At 42.2% G+C, this 16,804-nt stretch overlaps 1 protein-coding gene across 2 annotated transcripts in view; it reads left to right on the forward strand.

Annotated features, from left to right (window-relative positions):
- The window catches only part of pgap1 (post-GPI attachment to proteins inositol deacylase 1), a 32,537-nt gene extending 20,065 nt beyond the window's left edge, over positions 1-12,472 (forward strand). For both annotated transcript variants that reach the window (XM_059032473.1, XM_059032474.1), the window contains exons 20-27: positions 3,611-3,704; positions 4,048-4,138; positions 5,698-5,898; positions 6,379-6,514; positions 7,024-7,074; positions 7,723-7,970; positions 8,401-8,505; positions 9,316-12,472. In XM_059032473.1, coding sequence (XP_058888456.1) covers positions 3,611-3,704; positions 4,048-4,138; positions 5,698-5,898; positions 6,379-6,514; positions 7,024-7,074; positions 7,723-7,970; positions 8,401-8,505; positions 9,316-9,454 — 1,065 coding nt within the window. In that variant the 3' untranslated portion in view covers positions 9,455-12,472. The remainder of the gene's footprint in view (positions 1-3,610; positions 3,705-4,047; positions 4,139-5,697; positions 5,899-6,378; positions 6,515-7,023; positions 7,075-7,722; positions 7,971-8,400; positions 8,506-9,315) is intronic.
- The last annotated feature ends 4,332 nt before the right edge of the window (positions 12,473-16,804 follow it).

Consider the following 16,804-nt stretch of genomic DNA (forward strand, 5'->3'; position numbering starts at 1 on the left):
GGCCCTGCTTGGAGGTAGAGTTGCGCTGGAAAACAAACCAACTGGAGCTCTCCAAGGGCACCTCCATGGCAGCTGCAGCAGCCATATCGATGTACACCAACACAGGGAAGAAGCTGAAGAGAGCCATCACTCCCAAAGACCCTTAGGGAGCTCCACACCACTTAACTGCAGGGTTAGAGACCCAGTCCTTCATTTCAGAAATACTCTGATACCAGCAATCATGTCCCTGCTGAATCTACGGAAGTAGTACCACCTCAGCCTGTAGGTTTCATATTTAGAGTTGTTCACGCAGCTATAGGGGGTAAACACATTTTTTAACACTGGTCTGATTGCACAAACTCCTTAATTGGGGATAGTCCAGGACTGGGTGCAGTACTAGTGTGAGTTTCTAACTCGGCCACCAAGCATCTCGGACGCATTGTTCTCTGTACCGAAGGAAGCAATGCTGATTTTTTTTTTTTTTTTTTTTTTTAAATGCCATCAGTCTGGAAAACCTCTTTTATAAACTGCATCTCAAGGTGTTTACAGATTCATGCCTGTACAGAATTGTTGGAGGTGGAGAAGGAGGGCGGGTGGGATGCACATCAGCAGCACTGAACTGGAATAATAAGGACCTGGACTAACATATACTTTTAAACTAACTTGAGAACTTTAAATGACCCCAAGTACAGAGTTTGTATTCAGTGTCATAAACCATGCAACATTCATGTACAAACACAAATACTAAGTTTTATTTTCATACATGAAAAAGCATTTTTCAAATCAAAGGAAATCGGAGGGTACTTTACTGTGAATAATATACATTATATTTATACTGTGTGTGTGTATATATAATATATAAATATGCGGTTTTGGATTTGTGTTTAGTGCACATTTAGCATGCATTGGAACCAATTACAATGACTAATGTACCTTTGTGTGTCCTGCTGCACTGTCTGCGTTGCCTGTTTACTAAAAGAAACCTTTAAAAAAATTACTAGAGGTCATTCTCAATGCCTGGGAATATCCTGCGACAATCCATGCTCTTAAAAGTAAAAAAAACAATGAAATAAAGAAATAGTGGTATTGTGACAGGATTGACCGAGGTTTGAGACTCAGAGACAGTATAAAGTTCAAAAATAAAGTTTTTAATAAACAAAAATAATCAAATAAATAGGCACGAGGGCCAAACAAAAAGGTTTCAAAAACACAAAATACAAACACAAAACAAAAACTTACAAAATAAAGTTTCCAGGCTGGGCGTTGCCTTCACTGGAACAGAAAACACAGCACAAACAAAACACTCCTTCTCTTTCCAGAACTCTCTCTACAACTCTCCTCAGCCAGGGCCTCTCCCCTGGCTTTTATTCCCTGTGGCTGGAGCCCAATTAATCAATAATTGCTGATTATTCAGTTAGGGCTCCAGCCACATTCTCACATGTTTTCCTGGCAGGGAGGAATTTTAACCCCCTCCCTGCCAGTCCCAACCATGATCATAAAGACGGGGCAGTCCCCCGTCACAGGTATGCACAGTGCTGCCTCGGAAATGCTGTTGCATGAACGAATACCACTTTTTATCACATTTTATCACAATTGAACTGATGTTTCAGAAGCGTAAGACTTTACCAGATTCGTTTTTGGCAGTCAACTGATTTTAAAGGAAGGAATTTAGTCCATTGGTCACTTGAAGTAGGTGGTAGTTGTTTTCTTCATTTTTTCTGGGTCAGTGCACACTGCATAGCCTTGAGGCTAAGTTGCCCATCTGACAGCAGGAGGTGTGTTTGAATCTGTCTGGGAATATGTATCTCCAGAGGATATTTCTAAATGTGGAGCCATAGGAATGGAGGAGTCTTTTTCTTCACATGGTGCCAGTGTGTGTGGGCACGGCACTGCTTTGTGTTTCATGTGGTTCTGTGCCATGCCTGCGTAGGGTCTGCTTTGAGGGCAGGAACTGTATGTTAGGTATAGATGCGTGTAACAGCACCACAAGCGAATGTCTTAACCACAGTGCAAAGGAGCCGGGCTCGTCTCTCATCTCACCGACAGGAGACGCACAACACTGCCCGTTATACATGCATTTCTGCTTCGTCAGGGCTGAGATCTGAATCAAGGTGCAAACTAACATACAGGCTGGAACCTGTTCGAGGTGTTCAGAAGCAAGTTCACCACCTTGTGTTTTCTCAAGAGGCCCTATCACAGCCCTGCACCGTGTTTGTGTGTTTGAGCTGTGAGGGTGTGCCGTTGGTGTTTCAATTAAGTCGTAAAGTCAGCCTGTTCTAATAATAGTAAAATGACATTTAAATGACATTTTGCAAATCCAGTTAGCCAGTGACATTCCTGCTAAACAGAACCTCTCTTTCTTTCCTGAGCTGCAGTATGACAGGGTGGGGCCACTTTATTAGGAACTCCTGGGAACGAGTCAAGGAGATAAGAACATAAGAACATAAGAAAGTTTACAAACGAGAGGAGGCCATTCTGCCCATCTTGCTTGTTTGGTTGTTAGTAGCTTATTGATCCCATAATCTCATCAAGCAGCTTCTTGAAGGAAACCAGGGTGTCAGCTTCAACAACATTACTGGGGAGTTGGTTCCAGACCCTCACAATTCTCTGTGTAAAAAAGTGCCTCCTATTTTCTGTTCTGAATGCCCCTTTATCTAATCTCCATTTGTGACCCCTGGTCCTTGTTTCTTTTTTCAGGTCGAAAAAGTCCCCTGGGTCGACATTGTCAATACCTTTTAGAATTTTGAATGCTTGAATCAGATCACCACGTAGTCTTCTTTGTTCAAGGCTGAATAGATTCAGTTCCTTCTTTGCACTCTTTCTAGAGCTGCAATAACCTTTTTGTAACGAGGTGACCAGAACTGAACGCAATATTCTAGGTGAGGTCTTACTAATGCATTGTAACGTTTTAACATTATTTCCCTTGATTTAAATTCAACACTTTTCACAATATATCCGGGCATCTTGTTGGCCTTTTTTATAGCTTCACCACATTGTCTAGATGAAGACATTTCTGAGTCAACATAAACTCCTAGGTCTTTTTCATAGATTCCTTCTTCAATTTCAGTATCTCCCATATTATATTTATAATGCACATTTTTCTTGCCTGCATGCAGTACCTTACACTTTTCTCTATTAAATATCATTTGTCATGTGTCTGCCCAGTTCTGAATGCTGTCTAGATCATTTTGAATGACCTTTGCTGCTGCAACAGTGTTTGCCACTCCTCCTATTTTTGTGTCATCTGCAAATTTAACAAGTTTGCTTACTATACCAGAATCTAAATCATTAATATAAATTAGGAATAGCAGAGGACCTAATACTGATCCCTGAGGTACACCACTGGTTACCTCCCTTCATTTTTAGGTTGCTCCTCTAATCAGTACTTTCTGTTTAGACCCAAGTGAAGGGTCACACGATTGACTGTGCCGTATATAAGCCCTAGAGCTGTTAGATAGTTGACCCTGAAAGCAAAGATATGTTTTTGAAAGTCTACCAAAATAGTACAGCAATTAAAAACTATTTAAAAGTTTAGACCTTCACTTCAAAATAACCCACAGCAGTGCTCTAAGCATGCCCTGTTGTTATGTGAAGGCACAACTTTTTTGAAATCTGCTTTTCGTTTCTCCAGATACTTCGGTTCCACGGCTCCTGCCTGCCTGTCTACATCGCTGTCAGTATCCTCCTGGCGTACGAGGGCCAGCTCCACTCCCTGCTCACCACAGGTAAGCCACTGGACTGCAGCTCCTACCCCCTGGACTGCATGTGGAGTGAGCAATAGAGAGAGGCTTGTGCTTCACAGTCGCTTCTGCACATAAACAAATGCATTTAATTCAAAACTGTTTTAGATTACAAAACTACCTTAAAACTACCATAGCATCTGTTTAATATAGATGTAGAGATGTATAAGTGTGTGTGTGTGTGTGTGTATATATATATATATACTGTATATATATATATGTATATATATATATATATAGGGGTGTTCTCGCAGATAAATGCTGGTGGCTGGTGGGGGTGCGCTGGCTGTGGGACGCACCCAGTCCTGATTGTTTCCTCTGTGTTCAGGTCACACTGTGGAGCTAGGGAAGGCTCTGAGTGCCTCTGCTAAACCATACAGAGTGATGCCGGTCATCAACATCCTCCTGTATCTCCTGAGGTGAGCTCCCTTTACACTGTGCAGCTGTTCTTTAAACATCAGAGAGGAGAGCAAACCTAGTGTCATACAGTACTGGAGCTAGCCTGCTTATTGATGCAGTCTTTCAAAACAGAACACATTTTCAAAACCAGTGTTTTAACAGAGCTACTCCAATAAGGAAATTCTTTCCTACATTTTGTTTGCTTAAAAACACCCTGTCTAGGACATGATAGCAAAAGTGTCCTATAGTAAAAGCATAGCAAAGAGTAATAAAGCACAGTGAAAGCATGGTAAAGCAGAAGTAAGCACTGGAAAAAATGGTACGGTAAAGAATCTTAAAAACATGGCAAACCATGATTAACTATGGTAAATGCATAATAAACAACAAATTTAACAAATTTACTGCGATAAATAAAGTTTTACAAGAGCTATCCTGCACTGTTTTAAGTGGAGAGAAAAAAAGAATGAATACCTCATAAACTGCAGGCTGCGCGAAGAGAGTGTTTGTTGTTGTAACATTGATAAAATGTTTGTGTTTCTCACTAACCACCTGCTTTTAACTGCACCAGAGCTTGTCTGTCTGGCCAGAGACAAGTTGGGAACCTGTGTGCACTAAACCCTAACAACTGGTTACTCTGGAGTCACACAAAGCCATGTTACACGATGCTAGTACACAGATGTCTCGTGCGTTTTCAATAATAAAAATATTCAAATGACATTTTCCTCATCACCACTAGCTGACAGTTTGTGCCTCCCCCCCACACACACGTCAGAAATATTTATTTTCCCCCAGAATGTCTAATGTCTGATCATGCGTAGTTGTCTGCTGCATATCCGCAGACTGCCTGTGTCGACTGTTTTAAATAAGACCCCCAGCCCCCTGTGTGCAGCGCCTCGTCCATCGCTGTGAGCACGGCGCTGGAGGTGGTGTGGTCGACTGGCCTGACCCTTCTCGTTGACGCTCTTGCCTGCTTGTCTGCCACTGCTTGTCTGCCTGGGGCATGCCTTGAGGGACTGTCCCTGCAGCTCGTTCAGACCGCTGCCTCCCCTGGGACAAACCACACAGGGACGTCTGAGGAGTTTAAACATGAAACGGATGGAAGTGTTAGCACTGCGTTAGCATTGTCTGGTATCTAAAACTATCCAGGTGCTGGATACACATACCCAGGCTTAAGATCCAAGGGGAAGTGAAGGTTTTTATACAAGGGAGGGAGACAGACCTCTACTACCCTGGATGTGTCTTATAGATTAAGCCACTTTAAGATTGGATTTTAATTAAAAAAATAAGTCATTGGACTCTGTAATAGTTTGCTGTGTGAACGTATGCTTATACTAATAAAAGTTTTCTTTTATACTGACAAGTTTAAATTGGTCAATGAAGGGTTTTTTTAAAGGATACCCAGGGGTAGTGGGCTCAAAACCAAGCTGTTCAGTACAGGCGGTAATGTCACGAAACTGTAGTTGTTTCTCACTCATTCAGTAACATTGCCTGTAATAATTGGAACGAACCAGAGAGTGTTGCTTAAATAGCCTCCTGGTGCACGTGCTGTCTCTACATCCTGGTGTCTCTCTTCCTGCAGTGTGGGCTGGCTCCAGGCAGGCTGGTCCGCCCTGTCCCTGCCTCCACTGGACGTGCCCCCCCTGAGTGAGGAGGGGGGCGACTGGTCCCCGCTGGTGTCTCTGCTGCTCTTCATGTTCGGCTCTGCCATCGCATACTGGGGCAGCGCTCTGTTGGGCCTGTCACTGAGCCTGCTGTCCATCCCACTGTCAGCCATCCACAGGTAAGAGGCTCAGAGGCTTGCTCAGGTCTTTCTGTACCATGGGTTCTTGAGAGTGTTTGTAATTGAGGAGGCATTGACGTTTCTACATGTACATACTGTTGATTTAGGTCTTGAGGATCTGTTTTTTTTCCATGATACTGATTGGGATGTACAGTGCGTGTGCCCCTGATGTACTTGTTAGATTACTCTGTTTTTTTCATTATGGTCAGTATTTCCAGGAATCCTAAATTGTTGGCTGTTTGTTACTAAGCTTTGCTGCCTTCCAGTTGGTGTTAGTAGTTAAGTGAAAAGCAGAGAGACTTCCAAACTCCAGATTACTTGAGAGCCTGTACATGTTGAATTGTATAAGCACTGTATTCACAAATTCACTTTTCAGTATTTCATTTTCTTATGTGTATGTCAGCTAATGAAATAAAAAGGGAGCATTGTATTTGAATCCCACGTCCTGGCCCATCCCGTACCCTCTCCCCCTCCATACAGACCGTCCACTTCTCCGAGCAGTGGCAGGCTGGGCTCACGCGGCCAGATCAGTCTGATGGTCTTCCTGGTGGTCATCTGCTGGACAACCTGTGGAGCCCTGGCCCTGATAATCACCTACCTCATCTACCTGTACAAGGTGAGTTCAGAATATACTTGGACCAGGTGAGAGAGAGCATCAAACTCTACCTGTACAAGGTGAGTTCAGAATATACCTGGACCAGGTGAGAGAGGGCTTCAAACTCTACCTGTACAAGGTGAGTTTCAAGTACCTTGTGTCTTTATTTTCCATGTTGGGCTGGTATTAAACAGTGATTCCCTTGACCAACAAGTGTACAGGTACAGTTAGCAGAAGTTGGGCTGCTTCCCCTTCAAGTTCCTGTTCTCAGTTAGTATCCCTCTGACGTGATTTTTTTTTTTTTTTTTACACACTGTAAAGAAAAATACACACATAAAGAAGATGTACGAGGGTGCCGTGAAAGTAGCCTTTACCTCTCCTGTGTAATTTGTAGACATCTGTCACAATTTCAGCCCACGTTTCTTGTTTATTTCTAGCCAGTTCCATTTCCTCAAAAGGTAATTTGCTCATTTTCAGGGGGAGACTGCCTCCTCAGCTGTGCTGTAATTAGTTTTTTTTTCCTCCTGTAGGTTTTGAGGCTGCAGATGTCAGAGAGAATACTGAAACATGTGCTCAACCTGGTGAGTGAAGTGTGACTGTGTGTACGTGACTATGAGCATGACACATGACACATGACACACGCACACTGCTCTACCCTGGTCAAAACATTGGCGAGGGGGAAGGGGTTCTAAGAAATGAGAAACCGCTGCCATATCACTGTCAGCAGGGTGTAGGACAGTGGTGGGCAGCCTGACCTCACCAGTCTGCAAGATATCTGATTTGTTCTGGAGGGTCCCATGTGTGATTACCTCTCCTGTGGTTTATCATGTCTCCAGAATCCCTTGAAGCACATACTAACCTTACTGCAGCCCCTATAGTATTCTCAGAACTCCCTAGGATGAAAGCAGGGTTGCTGAATCTTTATTGTTCTCATTTCATTGCTCCTCCTGGTAACAGATACGAGTCCCATGTCAGGCTTTGAGAGGCTTAATTAGGTGCACCTGAGCATACAGTAACTGGCTGCACGTACTGTAGGTGTAACGCATTAAGTTCGTAGCTAAGCCTGCTAATTGCAGTATCTATTCAGATCCTCATGTAGTTAATCATGGAATTGTACCTATTCAACCTGTGCTGGAGAAGAGCCCTTATTGAAAGGATTTCCTGCAGTAATTAACAAATTGATCATTCTAATTGGTCCTGAATGAATGAATGATTCATGTTGTCTACAGGCCCCAAGGCAGTCTTCGGGCAGAGCTGCAGGTCCTGGGGTCTGTGTGAAGGAAGGAGGTGGAGAGGCGGTGGAGGCCCTAGGGCCCGAGGGGTCGGCGGTCAGCTGTAACGGCAGTGACCTGGTCTCCGTCTCCGTGTTGGAGGACACCAGCGAGGACCTGTACCTGCACCTGACCCTGCTGACCCTGCTGACCCTGCCTGTGCTGCTGAGCGCACCCTCCTTCATCTACTGGACGAAGAACCTCAGGTAAAAGAGGTCCTGTTCACAAAACCTCAACCACTGTGTCAAGGAATGTTTTGTAAATGACTGTTTTTTACTTTTTAAAGCCCATTTTTATTCAGTCAAGCTTGCAGTTCATTAAACCTCCTTCAAATGTTTTTAGAGGGAGGGTTTATTGCCGTTTTTGCTTAGCATTGCTTAACCTATGTTTATAAAAACGGTCCCATTCAAGTTTAATGAACATGAGTCCATAGCCATTTCATCAGGAACAATGAAATATGAGATGCTGATACAGTGATCGGTTGGTGTGACCTGGTTGTGGGTGCCCTTCTCTGCCCAGGACTTTTGTGGACCTCTTTGTTGTGATGTTTCCTGTTCTTGCACCACTGTGACCTACCCCTCCTGACTGACACCCCCTCTTCTGTGCACTGACCAGTGGCTCTGTTGTCTCCCGCAGGTACAGCCTGCACCTCGACCCTGACCCCTGCTGGCCTGTGGCCATCGTCCTGGTCATCTCTGCAGTGCTGCTTATGAGCTCCAGCACAGCTTCAATACGAACCAGGTCTGTCTGTCCGCTTGTCCATTTCTAGGGCTGTGTAAAAGAACTTGGCTGATTTCAGTTCCCCAGTGTGTGTGTGTGTGTGTGTGTGTGTGTGTGTGTGTGTGTGTGTGTTTTTAACAGACAATCACCTGTGCACAGTACAAAAGAAACAGTGCAAATTGTGTAATTCAAGACTCCCATTGCATAGCAGTTTGAGCCATTGAGCTTGTATAGTGTGATTAATTAGGTACCCCACACACATTTTGCACAGGTCACTTAATTCTCACAAGAACCTGGAATGGCACAAACTGTTACACTACTGGAGTCTTCAATTATTCTCTGCCATGTACATGTTCTGCCAATCCTTGCTACAGTGTTCCCCCTTTGTAACATTGTAGGCAATTTGTATACTAGTGGAATGGAATTAGGACTTTATGATCTGTTACATGGTATAAAGGGTCACCTTATCTTTTATCAACTGCCTTTACTGTTTGTTTTTAGTTACTCTTATGCAAATGCACATTAACTCTCATTAAATCTCTCTCTCTCTCTCTCTCTCTCTCTCTCTCTCTCTCTCTCTCTCTCTCTCTCTCTCTCTCTCACACACACACACAGACACACACACACAGGTTATCTATGGTTATCTATTCAATAGTCTTTTCCATAAACACGTAAATGTTGTACACGTCGTCTCGCTCACATTAATGTTGCTTCATAATACAGTAACAGCACTCTCATGGAGGCTTTCTCATGATGGCTTTGTTAAAATTGGTTTGAGACATTCCTAAACGTTCATCCTGAGTCCTCATGCTACCCTTCTCTCTCTTGCAGTAAACTGTTGAAGACCAGTGCCAGGCTGCAGTTTCCTGTGTCTATCGCCATGGTGGCGTTCGCTCTGCTGCACCTCTACAGAGTGGCTCACTTCATTGCCCTCACCCTGAGTCTGCACGCACTCAGCTGCTTGATATAGCTCCTTAAAAAAAAAAAACAGGCCATTGTTGCGTGTGCAGCCTGTCTCCGAGGAGCCCGTCCAGGTCCACAGGGCAAATGCTCCAGCACTACCCATTTCACATTTACAATGATGTGCAGAGAAACGTATCTGCTCATGCCTTTATCAGTGGAATATTTTGGTGAGTTTTAGAAGTTAGGCATGAAATAACTACAAGAACGAGAAGAAACAGAATATCTCTGACTCATGGCTGGCTTAACCGTCTACAAGGAACTACACAACAGTGATGAAGGCATTAGCCAAAACGTTTGTCTGATTGAGTTTCTTATTGCTTTGCTTACGTTTCCATCTACTCCACATGCACATGCTCAAATCTGCTCATGGTTGGGTTCACTTGGGGGAAGATGGGGTTCAGTGTCTCAGAAGGTGTTTGAACACTGCAGCCCATTGCTCTATCCACTGAGCTGCCTTCCACACAGCAGCCCAGTGCTGTAACTATCCAGTCCAACTGCAGTACCTTCCACGCTCCGGTTCAGCACTCTAACCACTGATGAAGCTGCCTACAAAATCCCCTCCCCACCCCCGCCAAAAAAAACTATAAAATGAAGCGTACTTTGTTTGAATGTGTGGTGCTTCACTCGGTCCACTTGCAGCCTTGTGTTAGATTTGTTGAGTGAGACTGAACTCCATCGAGAGCACTTAGTGGGATCATTTGTATTCCATTATTTTTGCAAGCCATAAGTAGAATAAAAAACTGTGATTCTCTGGATGTAAAAATAAAACAAAACCTCTTGAATAGATACAGTTCATACGCCGCTCTCAAAGAAACAAGAGTGTTGCACAGACTTTTACATTTCCTAATGTTACAGCTCAGCTCTTTGGACACAATACGGTTGTGAGAGGATTGTTTTGTATGTTGTACCTCCTCAAATGTATGAAGAGTCGTTGAATGTCTTTGTGAACAGACGGATCATGTACAGTGCATTGTGATCCTCATTTTGCCTTACACTGTGTGTCAAACGCAACAAAAATTAGAAAAAGGTCTTAACCCTTTAGGGTACAAGGGACATACGTGTCCCACAAATAAAACCATGCAAACATTCTTATGTTTGCAATGAGGTGCACAAAATGGTTTAAAATGTACTGACAGGTTGTTGGATCAGTCAGTTTCCTCGTGATAGCTGAGTCACTCTCAAATGCATTTTAAGAAGAAAACCGTTTTAATAACCACTCAATTCTTTGTGTATCTTAATGGTTCATAAATTAGATTCTTCTATTGAGCCTAGTAACAAATATGCCAAATTAAAAAAGGGGATTGTCTTGGGAATTACCTCCTTACTAATGTTTTGTGATATTCCATCATTACATTATAAGTACGTTTTCAGATCACTAGATCTAGGATTAGAATTATTTTTGTAGTTGTTTTGTATTTTTACTATATATAAAAAAAAAAAAAACTTGTACAGGGAAACTTTGCAGAGTGATGCTGTTCCTTTTCAATGTGCTGTTTGCTCTGGTAGTCACTGAGTTTAAGACTGTATTGGGGGTTGCAGATTGTGATCAGAGTCATGCGAACACTGGAACATGTTAGAAAAGTGAGCAATTCACTAGAATGTATCTGAAACACTCAACCAATACAGGTGGAATTTTATTCTGCCGTTTTTTTTAAAATAAACTTTTTCATTTCTTGCTACTAAAAGACAATTTTGCAAATACCCAGGACTGCAAAATCCTCCAGGTAATATGGCTTTTATTTTGTTCTTGGTGTCTAGTTGTTCATACCGATACTGTAGATCGCTAGTGTAAATGTGACGTGTTTACTGCACAATCTAGTAATAGGGCACTCTGATTGAATGTGACGTGTGTGTAACCTTTAAGGGCTGAGAGTTCACGGCCGTACAGTATATGCAAGAACACCACCTTCTGAGGAGAGAGGCTGGTAACGCTCAATCACAGATTATACACAGTGCTCCATTGCTGTAATGCAACTTGCAGTAGTGCAGGCACTTGCACATGCAGCGAAGTGTAACAGCCGTGGCTCCCAACGACTGCATTGCAATAAGGAAGCACTGTAAAATGTTTTGAACGAACCCTGAGACGGCTGACAATCGTGTTGGATTATCCACTATTGAGTGTAATCCAATTCAGCCCCCCCCCCCCCCCCCCCCCATATGGTCTGCTGTTTAAAGGGTGGGGTATAGGACCTAGAGATTGTCTTACTCAGCAGCTCGGCCCCGATTTTACACGTCATCTACTTACTGCCTCTGTAGAAGCCTAGTGGGTCTTCACTGTGATTCAGACTAACATCAACAATGTTTTATAAAAAAACAAGAAGTCAGTGCCTTTTGCAGAAATGCCACGTATTCCTTTCCTAAAGAATTCCTCCTCCGGTAGCCATGTGTGCATTGTAACACAGAGCTAATGACAGCGCTGGAGAGCTGAGAGTGGAGTGTTTAGACTAGTGCTCATTATTATTAAAGTGCAGGGTATTATCCTTTAATGTTATCAGAACTGGAGGTGGGTTTTCTTTTTTCTCAATCAAAAGACTGGCATTTCTGCTTTCTACTCTGCCGCTAGGCTCCTACTAACGCCCTGCTGTAACTGACATGTACTCTGTATCTCTGTAAACTGTGAGCTGGTGTTGGAATGCAATTATATGTACTTAACTGAAAATTGGTTATTTCATTGTTTTTTACAATGGATCATGTCATGTAATAGTGTGTAGTACAGTGTATATGCTTTAAATCATCCATCCAGTACTAACAAGAAAAACAGTGACATGTGTATAATGTAGATCTGTATTATTTGACTTGGTGGTGCACTATGTAACGTATCGAGTATAAAGTGAACAGTTTCTTTTTATCTGATGTACTTCAGTGGTTTTTGGGGGGTTTAAGTGTGTGTAATACTCAGGTGCAGCACTCGGAGGATGCTGCAGATGAGATTTGTGTTTTTTCTTGTTTTCTTTTTCATTCCCGCTGTGCAGTTTCTGTGCAGTTACGTGTTGATCATTTGAATAATTAAAACAATTTACCTGGATTACAAAAACAGGGTTTTTTTTGTTCTCTCTCTCTCTCTCCCCCTGGTTACACTTAACTCACTCATTACTGTACAATCAGCTCCATAACATGACCATTCCTTTACCCTTCCAGCACATGACTACAGGAGCCTACATTGTGGGTTTCCAACATAGAAAGAAATACAGACAGAGTACTGAGATTCCAAGATGCTCAAAGCTATGGTCTGCCAATGAGAGCTGGCAGCAGGAATCAAACAGGATACAATTGAGATTAAATTAGCCATCCACAGAAGCACATTATGACTTCAGATGCCAAGGATGTGGAGTGTGCACCGTCACTGTGCTATGCTTAGCTGCTGTTACATTGTATTTATGAAACTTACCGGAACTTCAATGGAATAAACAGATATTGGTTGCTGACAAGTTTCAAAGCAACAGCTGTGAGATACGGCAGTGTTGGATATTGAGCTGCCTGTCAACCAAGCAATTACCGATAACACTGACACTTCCAACACACATGTGCATTTCAATTTTTTTGTTCAAGCCCAAACCTATCTTTGCAAACAGAAATAAACTCTCCAGTACCAGCCCACGTTCCCACACTCGGTCCCCACCTCTTCATTAGTGCTGATCCAGCCAGGCTTGCCCTGGTTTTATGTCAGCCATCCTTTCTTGTTGATTACCCCGCGTTTCTCTGAGGCTAAGCTGATGTTTATGAGAACGTGCCCCCTCCCTCCCCCCAGTTATCCACAGATATTAGTAGAGAATCCCTTTATCCCTTTTAAAATGGAATCGTGTTATATAGCACAGCATATTAAACTGGCAGAAGCTAGGTAGCCCCTGTGTAACCCTGGCTTTCTGGCTGTACTTAACCACTGCCGATCTCTCTCTATTAATGTTCTGTAGTGCTTCATCACTAGATAACTTTCCAGAAGGATAATCTCAGGATAACTCATTTGAATAGTTTTGATTGATGGTATCCTCTCTAGCTCTGTGTAGAGCTTAGCATTGCTGAATGAGCTGGTATAATCTATTTAAAAAAAAAAAGTACAGTACACATTGGGCAAAACTTCTTATAGCTTAGAAAAAGCCATCTATTACAATTACAAAACCCAAACACTAAGATTGAAGGGGGTACCACAGCTTCCATTTTTTCCCTATAATGTGATATCTTGTAACAATTGTAAGTCGCCCTGGATAAGGGTGTCTGCTAAGAAATAAATAGTAATAATAATAATATCCCATAATTCCTTTCTGATTTCTCTGTAAATCATTTCGTTTTCTAGGCCGTATTTCCACTTTGAATCCGGTTAAGCCCACTTTACAGCCTGTGACTGTTGTCCAGTCATCTAAAATTAACATGCTCAATAGTGTTAAACCAGATACACTAAAATAAATCTAATAAACTCAACGACAAGCGTTTCAGATAAAAGTATTTTGTGATGTCTTCTATTTGAAACACTTGTCACTGAATTTATTAAGTTTCTTTTAGCATTTCTAAATTTAGCGCTGCAGATTCTCTACCTGTGCAGCAGGTATTAAGATCCCACTTAATCCATATCTGCAGCAAAGAGGGTTTCATGCTTTTGTGGGGGTCCTAATGCCCATTGCACCAGAGGTTAATCTACAGTGTTATGGTGTCAAGATAAATGGACCAGATTCAAACAAGTGAAAATGAAGTTTGAGGAAAAATACTATCTACAGAATTAAGATCCTCTTTCAATATTATACACATTTATTTTTATTTGATATTTTTCCAAACCTTTTTTTTTTAACAGTAATTAAATTGGGACCTCCAGTTATTTATATCGGGTATTATTTCCTTGTATACTAGAAAAAATGATATAAAAACGAAGTAATAATGGCATTATCTTAAACTTGCATCCAGAGTTATTATTTTAATTCTGAAGAAGTTATGAAAATTATATTATCAGGGCATTTTCTAAAAATATCTTTTGCGAAATACCACCAAAGGACCTTGTGATCCTGCTCCGCTCTAATGGAGATTAAAATGACAAAGGAATCTGAAGGGAGAGAGATTGTGAAAGAATCTCATCGAGAGGCGTCTCTCAGCTGTAATATGTGATCAGAGCCCTGGGGTTCACGAAAGCATAGTCTAATAAATCCTGGCCCTCATTTGAATGGATAAGATAAGCAAGCATTAGTTACACAGTGACACCGAGTCCAAACTTTTTAATCAGCTCGTTTCCAGCTCATTGAGATCCCTTATGCATTGACTCAATAAAGCAAGATGAGTTGCAAGGAAACTCTGTGATGTATGTGTTCCTGTGTGAAGGAGCGCACACAACAGATTTAAGCAGAATATAACATGTTTTCTTTATTGATTCCAAAAATCAATAGTGAGGGGGGGGGGGGGGGGGGGGGGAGCACACTCCTTTAAGAGCATAGTATCCTCCAGTGACCTGATCAAAAGATTGTGTTATTTTACAGAATGGGGATCGAGAATCAGTCTGCTATTTTAATAGCCTGACATTTCTCAACACATATGCTCAGTTTTATTCTCTTTGTGACGCTAGCAGGATTATGGTCTGTTTAAGTCATTCCTTCTTGGTTGGACCGCCTGAAGCCCGTTTTTGATTAATGTGCTTTCCCTGATTTTATTAGAAAGCAGTTAGGTATCTAAACCATCTTTATTGATAAGTAATGTGTTGGGCAGTCAGACACAGCCTCAGTGAGGAATAGGAACGGTGGCCTGTGATTAGTCTGTCTGTCAGTCAGTTCGGGTGAGTCACAGTCTGGAGCTATCCGTGGTCCTGAAGGGCTAACGTCATCTGCTGAGTTCAGTCCTTTGTGTGTATTTTTGGCCCATGGATAAAAGTGGCTTATCCTTTTATTGCTGTTTTGCGTTTGCCCCTGCATGTATTTTTAAAGGTATTTTTTATTTCTTTATTTCTTTTTATTTTTTTTTACAAAGTTCAAAACTTTTGGAACAGTAGAAAAAACAAAACCGTTGAATCGGTCCAGTTTTGCTAGAGGTTTGAAGATCTTAATCAAAGCGCTTTCCTTGCTTCCAGTTTGCAGCGATAGCAGAAGATTTGCACATAGAAGATCGCCGTAATCTAACTTCTCACAAGGGTGCCTGTGTGAGCGTGCGCAGTGGTGCCTGCACTACTGGCACTTCATCTAATAAATACAATGAAGAATGATCTTCATACTGGTATTGGCCCACTTGACAGGAATACATTTTCAAAAGTAAATGAAAGACCAGCATATTAGTGAGCATGTGAATCCATGTGCTTGGAAACTGCTTTCTTTAACGGGCACTATCCACCTCCCTCGCCTAGTCTGATAAAACAGGTTAGGGGTACATCCTGATTATCCCCTGGGTAGATGTCTAGTGCTCGTAATACCCTGAAACTCTGTGAATGTGTAGGTCAGAGAGAGAACAAAGGGTTTCATAAACTGCTCAAGATGCTGAACTAATCCCCAGCTCTCACTGAGGAAGTAGATTATTACAGAATTAGCACTCCTCATTGTGTAGTCTTTTGTAATACAATGCTGTCTACAGTGTCGGGCAGGTTATTTCTGGTAATTATCTTAATAATAACCCTGACATTGTCAGGCCCCCGACCACAATGACCACATTCTGATTTATTCTGTGGCTCTGGAGGCATTGACAAGAGCAGACCGACAGTCTTGTGCACAGCCCTGCATTTAACCGCTGGTTTGCCTAACTGCACTTGCATCACTGTTCTCCTCACGTCCTGGAAAGATTACTGTCACAATACAGCGCAGCATCTCCTCTCCAGCATCGCTCCAATTACCCGACTCGGTGAGGGGAGAGAGCGAGAGCACTCGCACAGCAAGGACATTTATTTAAGGGTTCTACACCCTCGCCTCATCTCAATGCAAAAAACTAAAAAACTCCTCTATAAATGAGTAAGTGTGAAATCTTGTGGCTGCCTTAACCTGACCTTTTCAGATAAAAAAACAAATCCAAGCAGTTCTCTCCACTTTGCCGTGATGTGGGATTCTAGTCCTGCAAAGACCAGGATTCCTTTTTTCTAAGGCTTTTTTTATTTGTATTTGTTGTGTTGCTCTGCTGACACATGACAATGTTTACAGAAGGATTTTTAAAAGTCCTCTGGCCAATGAAGACTGTGCCATAGCTGTTTCAAAGAGAACTAATGTGCACTTGGAGGTCACAGATATTTAAAAAACACAATGCAATAGAAATAAAGGTTAAAGCGAATTCCTGGTACAAAATACTTTCCCATGCTGCAGCTCAGTGTCACTCCAATGGTCGAGCAGGAATCGGGTCATGTGACCTACCAAGAAGTTATTTGATACCAGGAAGAAACACTCACATTTTTTTTAATCTTCAGTACAGT

The sequence above is a fragment of the Acipenser ruthenus genome, chromosome 10 (assembly GCF_902713425.1).
Source record: "Acipenser ruthenus chromosome 10, fAciRut3.2 maternal haplotype, whole genome shotgun sequence".
NCBI classification, from domain to species: Eukaryota; Metazoa; Chordata; class Actinopteri; order Acipenseriformes; family Acipenseridae; genus Acipenser; species Acipenser ruthenus.